Source organism: Gossypium raimondii, chromosome 9, assembly GCF_025698545.1.
Source record: "Gossypium raimondii isolate GPD5lz chromosome 9, ASM2569854v1, whole genome shotgun sequence".
NCBI classification, from domain to species: Eukaryota; Viridiplantae; Streptophyta; class Magnoliopsida; order Malvales; family Malvaceae; genus Gossypium; species Gossypium raimondii.
This window is the reverse complement of record NC_068573.1, coordinates 3516272-3534760: the sequence shown is the minus strand read 5'-3', so window position 1 is coordinate 3534760 and position 18489 is coordinate 3516272. Positions and strand designations below refer to the sequence as shown.

Below are 18489 nucleotides of genomic sequence, written 5' to 3'. Positions count from 1 at the left end.
TCATCTCCGATAAAGAGAAGGGTTTAATTGCAACTATTAGGGGTTCCGGTGTACCGTGGAGATCCGTTTACTGCATTCGTCACATTGCGTCTAACTTCCATAAAGATTATAAGAATGCAGACTGGAAGAGACAAGTCGTGGCAATGGGTAAATGATAACCTTATCTTTTCACTATAAGTTGTAATGTTTGATGTTATCGACTTACTAGAACTTATTTTTCGTTAATACGTATGTAGCGTACGAGTTAGAGCCACATATTTTCCGGCAAAGAATGATCCAACTTGAGAGTGACATAGAGGGGCAGACAAACACATCTTTCCGAGAATGGTTGCACACAATGGAGTAGTGGCAGTTGCCTCAAAGTTTTGACGAGGGCTTTCGTTATGGCCACATGAGCACAAACTTAGTCGAGGGGATCAACGCTGTCTTGTTGAAAACACGTCATCTTCTGATTGCATCGGTATTTTTTGCTACTTTCTACAGGCTGGCTACTTTGATGCCAAGAATGGGTCAGCAGCAAGTCGGCCAGATTCAGGCGGGACATGTGTTTGTCGAACATGTAAGGGATGCAATGGTCGTAAACCGTCTGTTGGCGAGGTCAATGAACGTGGAAATATATTTACGACGACTGGAAACGTTTCGAGTTACTGAGAACATCGGTCGTCAACCTAGGTCCTACGGAGTTGATCTCTGAAACAGACGGTGCGAGTGCAGGAAGTTTGAAACAATTCATTATCCCTGTGCGCATATCGTGGCGGCGTGTGCTAAAGTCAACCTTGATGTTGAACAATATGTCGATGATGTGTACACGCTGGAGCGCACATTGCGTGTCTGGGAGAATGAGTTCCCCGTCCTGCCGGACCTATCTACGTGGGAGGTACCGCCGATGACTTTCGAGCTGATCCCAGACAGAGGGCTAAGGAGGAATCCAAGGGGTCGTCCGCAGTCAAGCAGAATCCGTAATGAGATGGACATTAGGGAAAATTTTGATGGAAAGCGTTGTGGAATATGCCGGTTAAGTGGTCATAGCCGGAATAAATGCCCTAACCAAAACTTCCATGTTGGTCAGTCATCCGGATCGGGGCAAAATTGATTTGCTTTGTATTTTGTTATAAACAGTAATTTTATTCGGCTTTGTACCATGTGCGCACTTGGAATTATTAAGATTATATCGAAAATAGAGGCATTCATAATTCGATTGAGCTTTAATATAATGAAAAAAATGGATATTTATACAAAAAATTCAGAAGTAAGGTCAATTAAAATACAAATATGGCTTTTTATACAGAAAGTGCATCAAACCCTTAAAATTGATGGTTCGATGGTGTTGTCCGGGGGGTATACCTCTGCGGAGGTCGACGCTCACGGTCAGGGCGACGACCAACATCCTCATCATCCGCAGGTGGGGGAGTGGAAAACATAGAGGAAAGGTCCTGTGCCTCGTTCGCTGCCGACGAACTTGAACCATAATGCTGCGGATATGTGTCGGACGGGCCGGGCATGCCGTACTACGGCCGGGGGGATCCAAACAGTTCAAACTCGTAGGCGTATTCGCCCTCTGCGAAGCTCGGATAATATTCATCGCCCACCAAATCTGGACGAGAGCCATGTGAATCCACATTTGACTGTGAATGTCCGGGATCTGGCTGGGGGTCCTGCTCCGGCTCTGTCAGTTGCGGAGAACAATATGCCGTCGGATCTGGATCCATCAGGCTCGGGTCGTCCGATGCCCCAACTTGCTGCACGTATGGGGGAATTATAGTTGATTGCCCTCCAAGTAAATATGGCTTCCCGCAACTATGGCACCATTGTGTATACTCCAATGATGGTTGCAGGTTCGTACCCATAACCATTTGAGGAATTCGGTGAAATCGATTGTTCCACAGTGCGACGTATTTCCGGTGCTTGATTCTCCAGTCCAATTGAACTCTTCCTCTCTTTGTCAAGCCGTGATCATCCTCCAACTGGGCTGGCGGATCCGGGATAGGTTGGATGCACCCAAACTGCCGAAGCACGCGATCGCCGTGATACCACTCGACGACGTTGAAATTAATAATTGGTGTGTTAATGCACCATATGTGGGAATCAACGAGTGCAGACGAGGGTACGACATTTGTAATTTCCCGCCTCCGGTATGGCATGCATATAAACTGCATGAGTAATAACATTGTAACGAGTTAGACCGATAACATGTGATTAAAATATAAAAATAGAATAGATGTCATGAATATTAGAATATCAACTTACCCTTTCCTGGGCATGCTGTTCAATCCTTATGTGGTATATCGGGACATCAGACGACTTTCCGATGCCAGGACGGGTCGTCCACCTACAAAAAATAGTATAGGGTTTAGGGTTGGTAACATTACTCAATATATTATGACTACAAATAATGACAATTTAGCGTCTTATCACCTGAGTGGCAGTGGATACAGATAGGGTTGGTGACTAACGCGTGCCAAAAACGGCATCCGATAAAGCGCCCACGACTGCAGCAGTATGAGGCATCTGCCGATATCTTTAACCTACGGCTCTGTCGCCCGACAAAGCTCCCGGTAGAGCGTTGCTAGAACGACGGAACCCCAACTATACTGCCTAGCAGTGGAGAAATCAGCTAGCAGGGGCAGGTATGACAAATGCACACTGTCGCCGTTTGCATCAAGCATGAGTACTGCCCTTATCATATGCATGATGTACGCTCAGGCAACGCACATCAACTCACCTTCAGTGGCGGTCGCTGATAATTGTCTAATTTTGGCTTTTAGCCATGTAAATTTGATGTCGGAAAAATATTTGTCGCCGTCCTCTGGCGACTCTCCTAGGAGTTGATAGCAAACTGCAGCCAGATCGGTGAATGACGATACTCCCGTTACGGGACACCCGTCAATTGGGAGCCTCAGCTGCACTACAACATCCTCCAAGGTCACCGTGCACTCCCCGCACGGAAAATGGAAAGTATGGGTCTCTGGACGCCACCTCTCCACTAGCGCAGATAATAAATCAAAGCGCAAGTCGGACGACCAGATTAATGCTATTGACCCAAATCCGGCTAGCTCCAGGTACGGCAGCAATCGATCATCCGGAGCTTTCTTTAAAACACTCACGCGGCCCCTTAATACTCGGAACGAGTCCTGATAGTGTTAAATTACAAAAAAATATTACGAAAGCATAATTTCTTTGTATATACTGCGTATATCCTTTTAAAATAAATAGAACTCTTGATTAACAAATAATAAATCATACCGCGTTATTAGCAGCATCAGATATGTGTCTAATATTGCTTTGAATCAATCCAGCCATTGCGATGCCTGCAAGTTGAAAAAAAATCTTACTTCGGCCATTTATTCGTATTTTTTTCTCCGCATTTTATTCCTGTAAAAAATATCATAATTTCTAAATTTACAAGTTGAATTGTAGGGACTATTCGATAATTTTTCCTTTTTCCCTGATTATCCTCCACTAGATTCAATTCTCGATCTATAATATAATTTATTAATTCCAAATACTTTATGACTTTCAATTTAATACATATGACATTTTATTTTACAAAAGTTCCTAAAGTTTATTATTTATTCAATTTAGTCCTTAAAATCGAAATTGCTATAACTTTCAAATTTGAGCTTTGATTTTGAAACCGATCTCAAATTCATGCTTCTTCATTCTCTAATACATATATTTATAGAAATTTAACAATTTAGTTCCAAAATCTTCAAGATTCAAAAATGGTAACTTTTGTAAACTTTAACGGTTTTATTAATTAGTACACAAGTTAGCTAAATCAAGCTCCGGGACTTAAAAACATAAAAATTACGAGAAAATAAAATAAATTAAACTTATAATTTAAAGGTCAAATGTTGAAGCTTCCAGGAAGGTTTTCTTTCTTTCTTTGTACAGTTAGGTGAAGAAGATGAAGACAAATGGTATTTTTCTTTCTTTTTTGTACAATTAATTTAATTTAACATATATTTCTCTTGGTTTAAATATGTCAAAGGTCCTTCAATTTTTAAAATTTAATAATTAGTCCTTATAATTTTGAAACATTGAGTTCCAATATTTTTTATTTAAAAATCTTGATCCTCAATTTAATTTTATCGTTAGAGTTGGCCGTGCCAAAGGTAAAATAACTTTTAAACCCTCAATATTTCTATTTTTTTGTCGATCCTTACCTTTTTACGGTATATAATTTTTTAAAAATATATTTTTATGTTTTAAATAAAAACATAAAATTTTATTTTTTTTAAAAATAAAAAATTAAAAGAACTCCTTAAAATTCAAAAATATAAAAAAATTAAAATGACATCAAAAATATAAAAAATTTTAAAATTAAATGTTATCTAAATCGAACCGGCCAATCCGATCAATAACCGATTGAGGTATCGATTTGGTGATAGTTAAAAAATTGATTGACCTGTGAACTTGTACACACTAGTTGAATCGAGTTAAATATTGGTTGAATCAATTTCAAACTAGTCTAACCAATTGGTTCTCAGAACCATAGGTCTAATTAGTTTAAAAGCAAATAAATTATTAAAAAATAAAATTTAAAAAAATTGGTTCAGGTGCCAGTTCAACTAATTTTTAGTCTAATTCAACCAGTCGATATCGATTCGCGAATCAATCGGTTTTTAAAGCTTTTAAACCTTTTTAGCCCTCAACATTTGTAATTTTTTTTATCAATTTTGTCCATATCCTTTAAAAGTAGATACATTTTAAAAATTAACCTTTTTCACATTTAAAAAAAATTATATTTATATTTTTTTAAATAAAATAAAAAATATTTTAAAATTATAAAAAATTCAAAATCCAATGGTATTTAAACCTAATTGAACCGATTAGATCAAGAACTAATTGAGGTATTAGCTCGATAAGAGGTAAAACATTGTAGACTCGTAAATCGGTACAAACTCATTAAACCGAGCTAAAAATCAAGTTGAATTAGCAACTGAATTGGTTTTGTAATTTCTAATATTTTACTTTTCATAATTTATTTGTTTTGAACCAATCGTTCTAGGAACCAATTGGTTAGACTAATTCGAAATCAGTTCAACTAGTCTGTAGTGGTTTACAAGTCAATCAGTTTTGTTACCGCCAGACTGATACTCCAACCGATTCTTGGTCCTGGTCCCACTAGTTAGTCTAGTTCAATTTAGATAATATTGAATTTTAGTATTTTTTATATTTAAATTTTTTTATTTTATGAATTTTAAAGAGGTTTTTTTCTTATTTTTTCAAATATATTTTTAAATTTTTATTTTTCTAGTTAAAACAAAATAATCATTTTTAAAAATTTTGATATATTTCTAAATGGTAAGGATCAAATTGACAAAAATTGTAAATATTAATAATTAAAAAATTATTTTACCTTTGGCACCGTTAATTTTAGGGTCTATTTGATTGGCAGTAAAATGTTTTCCGTAAAATGATTTCTGGAAAATGTTTTACTTTTCTGTAAAATGATTTACTGGAAAATATTTTCTGGTGTTTGATTGAATCAGTGTAAAATATTTTCTCATTGTTTGATGATTTCTTGAAAATATTTTCCGGAAAAGTTGTTTTTACATATATTAATAAATTTATATACATAGTAATAAATTTTATATTTTAAATTATTTTTACACATATTGCAATGATTTATTTATAAATAAATTTTTATTAATAAAAGTTTTTTATCTAATTAAATTCCAAATGTTCATCTATTTGTAGATTATACCGATTTTATTTTTCATATATTTGTAGATTATACCGATTTTATTTTACTTCTTCATTATTAAAACATTTATTTGTATTTAAATTTTATATTAATTTGATTCTACTTTTATCCAATCGATTCTTGTGATACATATATTTAACATGGGATTTAAATTAAAATAAAAATATTGTAATTATTAGAAAATTTCATTTTTTAAAAAAACTAGTATATTGTATTAACTTGTACTAAATGATATGTCAAACTTAAATTGCTACATTAATATATATTGGGTAACTAATGCAAGTGTAATATGCAATTAAAAGCTAGAATTTAAATGTTACCAACACAAAAAATAAAGACGATATAATAAAAATTATTGAAAAAGAAAAGCAAAACAGTAATCTATAGCACAACAAGAAACTAGTTATATTGTTGTTCTCTTTTTTCTATCCAAACCCAAAACAAAACATCAAAACCGCATTTAGTACTACCAAAGTCTTTTATGGTTCCATCTAAGATTTGCAATAAATGAATTTGAAACTACTTAGGACCAATGTCTTTGAGAGCACAGATCTGCCATTCCCCCATTGCAGACATAACAGACACAACCAGGTCTTTCCCCTCAGCAAAACCATCCATGATCTGCAATCACACCAAAACACATGAATGTAAAATTATATAACTACCATCTTCATGATATGTAAATTGGAACCAACATTTTTTTTTGTTCTAGTATTAGATACACTTGAATTAGTATGCCAAGAGATTAACTTACCTCCTTACATTCTTGTTCCATTTCCTCATACGTCAATGCTAGCTTCTTTACCACATTTTCTTTTGTTTGTTCAATTGTCTGTAAAAGATCACAGAAATAGTAGTTAAAACCATCCACTATAGTTACCATATCTGGACTACAAACAGCAGCGACATACTTTTGCAAAGACTTTCGCTCATGTTTCACATTTTTATCAAAGACAGTTAAGGGCAAAGTAAGCAACCAACTAACCTTACTCAGTAAATCAGAGAGTTTTTTCATCTTGGCCTCCATCAATGCAATATGTTTCAGACTGTTAATGTCTTGTGAAACTGCAGTAGACCCATTTTGTCGAGGTCCGTGTGAGCCTTTTGCAAAATGTTAGCAAATAATTCATTTTTAACTTTTAGTCTGTTAGCAAAATATTTCAAGTACATATCAAATAATTCCTCAAAATCTCAAACAATAATGCCTTTGGGGTTCTGGCAAAGTGAAAAGCTTGACATGTAATTGCAATGGATCTTAAAACCCACATTACAGCAATTAAAACAGAAGAGTACTCTGAGGTTACAAATGAATTCCAAATCCAAATTTTCAAATTTATGTTTCCAAACATAGCATAAATGAACACAATCACAGCATAAGGATTTATAGCCAGAACCACATAATATTTTTCATTCTCAAAATAACTAATTACTTTGAAAGTAACCAGCAAGATAAGATGTTTACAGTGACAACATCAGATGATACAATAGCAACATGTTTCTTCATTTTTCACTCTTGAATACAACTTGGTCATGCATTTGCCTAAAAGAAATGGAAAACACACATTTCTAAGCACTGAACTGAAGAGGTTGGAGTCACTACAACAAAAAAATGTCTAGCAATGATGAACATAATCAAAGAGGTACAAGTCGTGTGAGTTAAGATAATGTCTAACAACCCGGTAAAATTATAGCAGCACATATATAAAAGAACAATACAGTTCAGCTAGTACAACATGAGAAAAATGACTATATTTTCCTAAAAGAATATGGGGTTCAATAAGGATCTCAGCTCGTCCAATGACTTCTCAAAACTTCCATACATTCTAATGGATAACCTTAGCCACTTCGAAATATGTGCTCTATTCTAATGACTGAGATGATTAATTGGGATAAATTTGTATCCAAATTCGAAGCCATACTCATACAGCCATTCATCTTGAATGAGGCACACCCTTACTCTATTTGCCTATGGTAATAATTTCATAGTGCTAAAATCAAAATGGACAATTCAAGCAAAGCAAATCACTGATACAGAAATCAAAGTTAACATACTGAAAATAAAAAGAAAGAGGACTGTCTATGGTTAAGGAAATTAAAATAAGCATCAATTTTATTATGACCAGTGAGGACTTACATGCCATCAATATGACATTCACCATTGGGGAAGGAGCAATTGCAGGTGACAGTACTGTTGTTAATGGCCTCAGGCACATTTGGCGGCGGCGGTGGAGTAAACCAACTTGACTTATTGTTGCAAGGGTTTTCATTGTAATTCCAATCCTTCTTCCCAAGTTCTGTTGCTATCTCACGAAGAGCTCTTTACTACAAACCCAGAAAGAAAAGAACAAATATTTGAGAAGCAATTGGAGGAACTAGTATTGGGTTGGTACAAATTTACAAGCAAATCACAGGATAATTCTAAACACTCAAGTACATACTCAAATGAACCAAACCTGCAATTTACTGTTTGGTTGAGATTAGTTAAGAAACAATAAAAGAAAAGTGGACAGGAACAGAGTAAAGTCTCGGAATATGAAGAGGAAATTTCCAATATCAGCTCGTAAAGAAATACTGTTAATCTTTAACACAACTTGAAGCAAGAAAGAAGTTGCAAAGCTGTGCTAACTTACCTTCATAATCTGGAGGATAGGGCGGCTCCACTTGGGCTTCAACCATCTGTATATAACCAAAATATAACCAAAATATCATCCAGCAAGAAAAGTCGTCCAAATAGGAGGCGAATAGCCCAATAGATAATCTGTAATCTTCATCGGCTACTATACTTTCTCTCAATTTGATGACAATCAGCATAATTTATTAAAATAAAAATGTTAGAAATCAAAGAACGAGAGAGGAAGAGAGGAAACAAAACAGAATGTGCTGAGAAGAGAAGATGAAGAACAGAAGAAGAAAAAGGAATGAAGAACGGAAGAAGAAGAAGGAGCCTTACCTGGATTAAGGAGGAACCGGAAGAGGTTGCAATCCAAGGGGAAGGGAAAAGGGAAGGGGAAGGGAAAGGGGAAAGGGGAGAAGAAGGCATCATTTTCCGGAAAATGTCTTACCGAGTTTAAAAGCGTAAAATATTTTCCCCAAATTTGTAATAGGTTTTCCCGTGTTGCGGAATTAATTTTACAAAAGAAAAATATTTTCCTGCTATCAAACACTGGAAAATATGTAAAATCAATTCCGGAATTGGTTTTCCCCCTATCAAACACAGCCTTAATGATAAAATTAGATGATGGATCCAAAATTTTTAAATAAAAAAATATAAAATTAAATGTCTAAAGTATAAAAGTTGAATTTTAAAAGAGTAGGGTAACTTTATACACCTTTTCTGTTTTACCAATTAAGATATAAAATACATTCTGTCAAAAGAAATTTCAGATAAAATATATTAATAAAATAGAAACTTCTAGAATCTGTTTTACTTAATTTCATACGAAATCATCAAACATCCTGTTCCCGAATGTTCCGATCTGCCTTCTCGATTCCCTCTATAAAAATCTTCTCTTTCCCCCTCATTTTTATTCAATTCAAAATTTTCTTTCTTCTTATTCTTCTTCTTCTTCTTCAGATTCTTTAAGTTTCTCTGGCTTTTCCTGGTCAAAAAAGGGGGGAAAAAAAGAAAAAAAAACTTCGTTTTTCCTAGTTAATATGGCGGAAGCTCCTACCCAGACCCAACAACCTCGTCCTGTAGTTTACGTAGTTTTCCAGATCGGCGGCGTTGGGGCCGTCGGCGATAATAAGCCTGGGCCGGCGCCGGCTTCTAAAGCTTCCATAGAAGCAATGCCAAGGATAAAAGTGGAAGAGAGTGGCAAGGATTGTTGTATTTGTTTGGAAGAGTTCGAAGTAGAAGAAGAGGCAAGGGAGATGCCATGTAAGCATGTGTTTCATTCGGGTTGTATTGAGAAGTGGTTGTTGATCCATGGGTTATGCCCGGTTTGTCGCTTCATGATGCCGCCTGAGACGGCTGAAATAGAAGGTGGTGAGGGTGATGGTGGCCGGCGAAGAATGGAGGGTGGAGAGATCAATGGTTTGGAATTTTTACAATCGGTTTTTGCATTTGCTAGCTTGGCTAGCATGATGGGTATGATGGGTTCGGGTCGGGCTTCCCGTCAACCTAATTCGGGTCGAGTTGATGATGATACGCCTTCCCATCAAAACACAGATTGCAATTGACACCAATTTTTTTTCTGAGTTGTAACTAAAGAAATATTATTTGTTTTTAACCAACTAAATTGGAAATAAGTAAAAAAAATTTATTTATTAATTTATTTAGTTTGCTTCTTCATTTTGTATAAAAATACTTAATTGGTAATTAATTTATTTTTTGGATCAAGTTGCTATTTGAATTTGTATTTATCATCTAAGTTAATATATATTTATATTGGTGTTTGTTTGTTATTATGTGAATATAAATTAAAAATTAAACTAATAAAAATAAAAAATCATATTTAGATCATAGTGGATTGAAATGAAACAAGTAGAAGAAAAGCATACAAGTATGATCCACTAGTCATTTTTTTTATAATTATTTTATGAGTTTTATGATTGTTGTACCTTACACCTTGAGAATACTTCTCGGGAATTTCTCTTTTTGAGAACTACCCTATCAAACCAATTGACTTTACCACTTTTAATCATCTATAGTCGAATGATATGTGGCACTCTAAGATCTAAGTTTATAAGCCAACACCCCATCCAAAAAGGGCGTCTCCCTCTCATCATCATCATCCTTCTTTTGTCTTTTATTCTTACTCCTTTTCTATACCAATTAAGCCCAAAAATATCTTCTAACCATCACCAACGACTCTCCGTCTTGCAACCAAGTGAGCTGTTAATCATCATCACACCACAACCATCAACAATGACCTTTTAATATATTTTTTAAAATTTTTAATAATAATTTATAATCACTAAATCTTTATAATTTTTTTAAATGTTTTAAAAATTATTGTCGCATCACAAAAATCGAATTAGAAAAAATTGAGTTTGTGAAACCATGAGTGATTACATTTGGCTTTTTAGTTAAATTTGTGAAAATTATGTCAAGAAAGTTAATTTGATTCAGTGGTTAAGTGTTGTGTGTGTGTACAAGAGGTTTTGAGTTCGAATTCTTTTCATTAATTTTTTTGTTATTTTTGCCTAAACTCCTATCTTTGGACATCTGATTTATAAATTATTTGCAAAGTTAAAATTATTTTTGCTTTAACTCTGGGGAAATCTGATAGGGACAATTAATAGTTTTAGTGGGGGTTATTGGGGATGTGGGATGTGGGATAATTAATAGCTTTAACTCCCAAACTCCCTATTCTTTCTGTTTTTTTTTCTTTCTAACGTTTTTCTTTTCTCTCATTTTCTTTTCCTTTTGTTACTTGCCTTGCCTTTGTTGTATCATTGTACCTTTATCTTTTTCATTGCTGGACGTTTGTGATTAAGATGCTTCTGCTTAGTATGGTATTTTTTTTTCTTCGTAAGTAGTTTTTGTTTACTATTAGAAAGTGTTGTTGTTCTTGTTCTTGTTCATGTGGAAGTGTGTGTATGTTTGTGAGTTTTGATCTATTTGATGGTTTTGGTATACTGTTAGGAGAAGCTCGCGTGTCGCATGTCATTTTTTCTGGTAAGATAGGAGGTTTGTTTTAGGATTGTCGTTATTGTTTAGGTAAGTGATCAAGTGCCCAATGGGTTATTTCTTGGTGTTAAGGTCGAATGTTTATTCATTCGTGGCCAATTTAGTGATTTGAATTCATATTTTGTTGCTAATTAGTTCGCCTTAAACGATGATTTTAGGGTTTGGAAGTGTGTCGTAATGTCGTATTTCAGAAATGTTCAAGTGTGTAACTGAAAACTCGAAAAAACAACGAATGGAAAAAAGTCGAAATGTATTCTGTCGATGTCACACGGCCGTATGTCAGACCGTGTGTGTCACATAGGCTAGGTTAATTGGGCCGTGTAAGCCACACGGGCATGTGGGCCATTTTTTAAAATTTTTCATCTAGGCCTGTTTTGACCCGTAATATGTATTTAGACTCTCCGTAAGGTCCATATTGCATAAATAAGACATGAAAACATGATATTTGTTGATATGCTACCGTAGGTGATATGATTAAGGTATGTGAATTAAGTACACATGATCTGACTACTGTTAATTCTGATGGCATGTATCTATTCTGCTAGGTTTGTTTATGAGGAAATGATGTCTGGATATGATATTTTGTATTTCTCTAAATCTGCTATATGACCGTGCATGTGACGTTATGGCAAAACTAATTTGGTTCTATTGGGTTTGTGATATATTTGTTTGCAAAGCATGTAATCGCATGCTTACTGGTTTCTGTTGAAGATATGAATGCATGTTTAACATGCTTATCATTTTGTTTTTGTGTTTGCATGCCATGTCATATTGCATGGGGTTTGGATAATATGGTATGGAGGAAGTTCTGACAGTTTAATGATCTGCACTATTTGGTGGTTTAACCACATACTTCTATTCTGGTAGCTTGGTTGCGATATAATGGCTTGACCACAAATATTTGATTTGGCAGTTTTAACTACAATTCTGGTGGCAATGTCCACAACTATCTGTTGGTGTGATTTGATTGGGTAGAAAGTTTTCTAAAAATTCTACATTATGATTTTTGAAAAATATTGCATTAATATAATCATGCATTCTCAATTCTACTTAATTGTTCGTAATGAAATTCTTTGTGATAATCAGATTCGTATATTGTGATATGTGTGTTATATGTTTGAATTTCATTATACACTGGGTTTTACAGCTCACCCCTTTATTTTATTTCTGACTTTTCAGGTAATTAGTAAGTTTAAAGTTGGATGGCGTACGGGAACTCACACTATTTCTCAGTTAATTAAAATAAGGTGGTTTTCGTAATTAACTATTTTGGACTTTTGGGACTGTAATTCTGTGTTGGCTAAGTTTTTGGTTTGTGTTTCGGTTTTCGGTTTTCGGCATTTTAACATTAAACCGCGACATCATTCAAGCTTAACAAATTGAAACTCAATTTTCAACTAAACCTCTGAAGTTTTCTGTCACAAAATTAAGTAATTGTTTAAGAATTCTTTTTTGTAAATAAAAAATAGTTTAAGACGAACATTTGCTTTTGTACTGAAAACGATTTTTCGGAGATAATACTTTCAAAATGCATGATTTCAGAATCAAATTCTGGGTACAAAATAGTTGTTTTCGAACATAAGTTTTTTTAAAAAACATTTGTGAGAGTTGTACCAAAATTTATATTTTCAAAACGGACACTGGGTTTGATTAAATCAGAAGTTTTTAAACAAGTTAATGTAATTCCTCAACATTGGGTGCTTATGTCTAGGCCGGGTTTGAGGTGTTACAATCATATCTAGAATGAATCTACATAAATTAATGTCCATATTTAAATGAACGTGGACAATAAATTGTCCAAATTCATTTAGGACATACATTTTTATAATTTTTTTAGATTTTATCTTCTAAAATACATACATCTACAAGGAATGTCATGTATTAGTTTCTCATTGCTTTCATTAGCCACATCAATATTTATTAACAGTCAAACTTTTCTATTAATGGAGGGCTAAATTAAATATTTTTATTTGTCAATAAAGACTCACTTGAGTGCAAAATTTTCACCATGTCCTAATTATTATTATTATTATTGAAATTTTTTAACCGTTAATCCTTAAAAGAGATACATTAAAAATTAATACTACACTTTCTTAAGGGATAAAAATATTAATTGTCTTTTTTATTCTTTTCCTTTTTTTGAGATTTCTTCTTCTTTTCTTAATGGTCGATAAATTGACCATAGTAGTCCATAAATAATATACATTATTAATGTAAATATAATATTAGATTATATAAATGTATTATTATAAAATTTTACATATGAATATAACATTTTTATATAAATAATTAAAATTTTCTGTTTCAAACTAAAATAATATATTTTATATATTTTACTTTTTTATAATAAAAACAATAAATTAAATGTAAAAGAACTCACTATAAAATTTAACGTTTTTATTTATTATATAAATTTATTTAATAAAAGTTATTTACCAGAATTACAAATCTTATTTATAAATATCACAAAATATTTTCCTTATTTGTAAATGTGATAAATCTTAGAAGTAATAAATATATATATATATAATGATAAAATCATTAATATAATAATTAATCGATTTAAATTTATACTTATATATTATTTAAGATATAAATATATGAGGTAAGATTGTCAGAAGTAAAGTTTAATGTATTATCTAAAAGTTAAATTCTCATAATTGTAATGTATGTACTAAATTTATGATAGTATTACTCTAAAAAAAATCTGTAGGATTAAAATAGATGATGTATTCTGAGTAAATCATTTGTTAAGAATTTACATAATTATCCAATTGTCCAGGAACCACTTTAATTAGGCAATTATTAAAATATTTTATAGTAATATAGTCGTATTTTAAACCAAGACGATAAAGATGTTTTTATTACAAACTCATCTACGTTAGAAAATCTGAAATAAAAAATTCCATTAAAGGAAAACAATCTATTAGATTCTAAAATATATTTACTGTGGGGTTCGCAGGTGAATCGGTCTTTAAAGCTTTTAATTTTTTTAACCCTAAACATTTGCATTTTTTTACCAAATTTTCCATACCCTTTAAAAGTACATAATTTTAAAATTAAAATTTATTTTTATTTTAAAATTTTAAATTTATAATTTTATATAAAATTGAAAATTGAAAAATAAAAAAATATTTTTAAAAATTCCAAAATTCAATGTTATTTAAACCTAACTAGACTAATTGGATCAAGAATCAACTAGGGTATCAATCCAATAAGAGGTAAAATAGTGATTGACCCACAAATCGGTACAAACTAATTAAGCGGGCTAAAAATCAAGTTGAACTAATAGCTAAATCGATTTTTATAATTTTTATTTTTCATAAATTTTTTTTTGAATCAATCGTCCTGAGAACCAATTGGTCAGACTAGTTCGAAATTGATTCAACTAATTTGTTTAGTTTGGTTCAACTAGTTTGTATTGGTTTGCAAGTCAACCGGTTTTATTACCTCTCGTCGGGTCAATACCCCAACCAGTTCTTGGTCCCATTAACTAGTTCGGTCCAGTTTAGATAACATTGAATTTTTATATTTCATATTTTTTTAAATTTAAAGATTTTTTATTTTTTCTTAATTTTTTAAAATATATTTTTTTAATTTTTATGTTTTTTTAAGTAAAACATAAAAAAAAATTTAAAAGATTTTATGTACTTTTAAATGGCAAAGAATTATATACTTTTAAATTGACAAAAAATTATAAATGTTGAGAACTAAAAGAATTATTTTACTTTTAACTATGTTAACTTTAATGGAAAAATTAAATGGAAGGACCAAGATTTTTAACTAAAAAGTACAAAAAATTAAAATATAAGGACTAAATTTTAAATTTCAAAATAGTACAGGAACTTTTGGATATATAAACCTTTTCTGTTTTATCAATTAAGATATAAAATACATTCTGTCAAAAGAAATTTCAGATAAAATATATTAATAAAATAGAAACTTCTAGAATCTATTTTACGTAATTTCGTACGAAATCATCGAACATCCTGGAATCTACATTGTTCCCGAATGTTCCAGATCTTCCTTTTTCGATTCCCTCTATAAAAATCTCCTCTTTCCCCCTCATTTTTATTCAATTCAAATTTTTCTCTCTCTTCTTCTTCTTCTGATTCTTTCAAGTTTCTCTGGTTTTTCCTGGTCAAAAAAAAGGGGAAAAAAAAACTTCTTTTTTCTTTTTTCCTAGTTAATATGGCGGAAGCTCCTACCCAGACCCAACAACCTCGTCCTGTAGTTTACGTTGTTTTCCAGATCGGTAGCGTTGGAGCCGTCAGCGATAATAAACCTGGGCCGGCGCCGGCTTCTAAAGCTTCCATAGAAGCAATGCAAAGGATAAAAGTGGAAGAGAGTGGCAAAGATTGTTGTATTTGTTTGGAAGAGTTTGAAGTTGAAGAAGAAGCAAGGGAGATGCCATGTAAGCATGTGTTTCATTCGGGTTGTATTGAGAAGTGGTTGTTGACCCATGGGTTATGCCCGGTTTGTCGCTTCATGATGCCGCCTGAGACGACTGAAACGGGAGGCGGTGACGGTGATGGTGATCGGCGAAGAATGGAGGGTGGGGAGATCAATGGTATGGAATTTTTACAATCGGCTTTTGCATTTGCTAGCTTGGCTAGCATGATGAGTATGGTGGGTTCGGGTTGGGCTTTCCGTCAACCTGATTCGGATCGAGTTGATGATGATAGGTCTTCCAATCAAAGCACGGATTGCAATTGACGCAAATTTTCTTTTTTGAATTGTATTATATATTTTACCGTTTAAGAAGGGAGTAAATTGTAAATAAATAAAAAGATATTAATTTATTGTTATTCAAAATAAAAGTCTCCTAAGATCATCCAATACAAGCTTTACTTTTTATTGTCAGTGAATTTTCAATCACTTCAAAATTAAGTTTTGTTCCCTAATTTCATTATTAATAATTCCAGTATTCACTTTTGATACATTTACTTCCATCACTTTTAATATTATGAGTTTCATTTAACATTTATCATAAACACTTATTCCTTTAAACATCCTACACTCATTGCACTGAAACTGCAACCCAACCATAGCACATATGCTAATTCATTTCACTATGTTTATGAGGACAATTCACTTCAATAAGCAAATAAATATTTAAGAATTTATACAATCACTTTAAAAGATATACTTATCAGCACATTTCACTTTACAACATCTTATTATTCTTTATTATCATTATCACTTTTCAAGGGCTCTTTAAGCATTTCATAGTCATTTCATGTACTTTATTGAAAAATTCGATTTAGAAAATAATTTTGTTGCATAATAGACAATTAATTCTTTTTAAACCCGAGCAGTTGTGTTATTTATACAATAAAATTTTTACCAAAATCAAACTTTTATTTTGGAATAGGTGGATTGTGTAATTTCTTGACTTTTGACTAACATGATCTTCTTTGTTATTTGTGAACCTTGGCTTATTTTGACTAACATGATTATGTTACTTGTGAATCGATAAACATAATATCTCAATGAGCTATAAACCAATAAAAAACTCTTTCAAAGTAAGAATTTATTTGGAAAATAAATCTCACTAAATTTTGACAGAGTATTGATGCTTAGTATAGTATTGTTTGACCTAGCACATGGTCTCTATTTATAGAGAAAAACACAAGAGCCTTAGTTGAATAAGAAAAAGCAAAATGATAATATTTTAATAGAAAGTACATTTATCCCTTAGGGTGGGTTTGGATAGGCGGTAGGGTGCGGTGCAGTGCGTTTAGCTTACTTTTGGTCTCACATTACAATATCACTACATTATCTAATCACTATCAACGCTGTTTTTACACTAACAGTAGGTAAATGCACTGTCCATCCAAACCCAACTTTACTAGGATAGGTTATGGGTAGCGGTACCATCCCCTTACTTTAGGAGCTACGGTTGTCGACCATGTTATGTAGAATGGGCCATTGGACCTACCTCATGTATTGGGTACAATTATAAGTGTTATCTGGACCTTTAACCAATTCACATAATTTAACCAATCCAATAAACAAATTTCTATTCCCAAAATATCATTTATTTAATTAATTAAAATAAAATTAATTAATTTTTCCAATTAAATTATTTTCTCATCAACCCAATTCTAATTCCGTTACACTCATTATGACTTTACAGTACAAGAATCAATGGATAAATAAATTTAATTATATTTTCAACAAAACTATGATGACTAATTACTTAATTTTTACTTCAAACTTTAATTATTTAATTACAATCAATTAAATAATAATTGAGGATATTTTTAATCTCTAAATCATCTCATTCTCATAGTGAGAAAATGCATTCATTACGGATAATGATACATGCGATCTATTTCTCTAATTCTTTGCTTTCATATTTTCTTCTCATTAATTCAAATGCAAACCGTCAAGGTTGTACCAAGCTAGCGGAATTATCCCAAAAGTTTTTTAGAAATATTTTTCTTATTTACAACTTGACTCAAAAGTTTAGATAAATTATGAAATTGCCCCATTGGTAATTTTATGGAAAATTTTTTTGATTTGAAGCGGGCCCACACTTGATAGACGTGAGCTTGAGGATAGCGAAGAATATTAATCGGTCGAAGTGTTCATCCTAGACAAATTGAAAAGGTACAATTTTGATTAAGTGTTTATTACTTTAGATACCACAACCAAGTTTTTTTTTTTGAAAAAAAAATTAAACTCTGATTTTTCTTTAAACTTATTTTCCGCTGCATTTTCCAAACTTGTTTTTTGGACATACTCATGCTCTCTAACATATAACATTGAGTAATCGAGTCTGAATCTCTCCAGCGATTTCTCGCTTTGGCTTGAGCTTCAGGTGGGCATGGTTAGTCAATGGCAAATTTGTGTTTCTCACAGCTGAGAATTATCAGAAAGTTCCGTTTCCATTCTCGAAAGTTATTCCATTCAATTTATTCTCAGTAAGAACGCTAATAAGAGGAGTAGGAGACATATTTGGACTGAAAAATAATAAAGATTCATTAATTACTATCTTTGTATTAGGCAAATATTTTCATTTCAGCAACATATCAAGAATGCAGTATGATGTAGGCATCTTGTATTAAAACCTTGAAAAACATTTTTTCGCTGCTACAATCGTTCTCACATTCATCAATCATGTCACATTGGGTCCCACGAT

General features: G+C 32.5%; 3 protein-coding genes across 4 annotated transcripts; 2 read left to right on the top strand and 1 right to left on the bottom strand.

Moving 5' to 3' along the window:
- Positions 1 to 6042: 6042 nt before the first annotated feature.
- On the bottom strand, positions 6043 to 8811 carry LOC105798176 (hypothetical protein). Of its 2 annotated transcripts, none has more exons than XM_012628142.2 (6): positions 8661 to 8811; positions 8341 to 8386; positions 7845 to 8032; positions 6696 to 6775; positions 6465 to 6542; positions 6043 to 6331 (listed from the first exon to the last, which is right to left on the bottom strand). In XM_012628142.2, the coding sequence occupies exons 3-6, from the start codon at positions 7975 to 7977 to the stop codon at positions 6230 to 6232; spliced, it is 393 nt and encodes a 130-aa protein (XP_012483596.1). In that variant the 5' UTR covers positions 7978 to 8032; positions 8341 to 8386; positions 8661 to 8811; the 3' UTR covers positions 6043 to 6229. The 2 variants fall into 2 exon arrangements, with proteins under 2 accessions (XP_012483596.1, XP_012483595.1); XM_012628141.2 differs by having other exon boundaries at positions 6696 to 6811; positions 8661 to 8804.
- Positions 8812 to 9364: 553 nt separating this feature from the next.
- LOC105798175 (uncharacterized RING finger protein P32A8.03c) lies at positions 9365 to 9889 on the top strand. The gene has a single exon (XM_012628140.2). It carries the CDS (start codon positions 9365 to 9367, stop codon positions 9887 to 9889), a length of 525 nt encoding a protein of 174 aa, XP_012483594.1.
- A 5532-nt stretch (positions 9890 to 15421) lies between these two features.
- LOC105798174 (E3 ubiquitin-protein ligase MPSR1) lies at positions 15422 to 16215 on the top strand. The gene has a single exon (XM_012628139.2). The coding sequence runs from the start codon at positions 15534 to 15536 to the stop codon at positions 16056 to 16058; it is 525 nt and encodes a 174-aa protein (XP_012483593.1). The 5' UTR covers positions 15422 to 15533; the 3' UTR covers positions 16059 to 16215.
- Positions 16216 to 18489: the final 2274 nt, after the last annotated feature.

Coding starts and splice junctions, on each gene's coding strand:
- LOC105798174 (XM_012628139.2), top strand. CDS start 15,534: ATGGCGGAAGCTCCTACCCAGACCCAACAACCTCGTCCTGTAGTTTAC.
- LOC105798175 (XM_012628140.2), top strand. CDS start 9,365: ATGGCGGAAGCTCCTACCCAGACCCAACAACCTCGTCCTGTAGTTTAC.
- LOC105798176 (XM_012628141.2), bottom strand. CDS start 7,977: ATGAAAACCCTTGCAACAATAAGTCAAGTTGGTTTACTCCACCGCCGC. Junction 6,543..6,695: donor TCTCTGATTTACTGAGTAAG/GTTAGTTGGTTG, acceptor GATCTTTTACAG/ACAATTGAACAAACAAAAGA. Junction 6,332..6,464: donor TGGAACAAGAATGTAAGGAG/GTAAGTTAATCT, acceptor GTGTGATTGCAG/ATCATGGATGGTTTTGCTGA.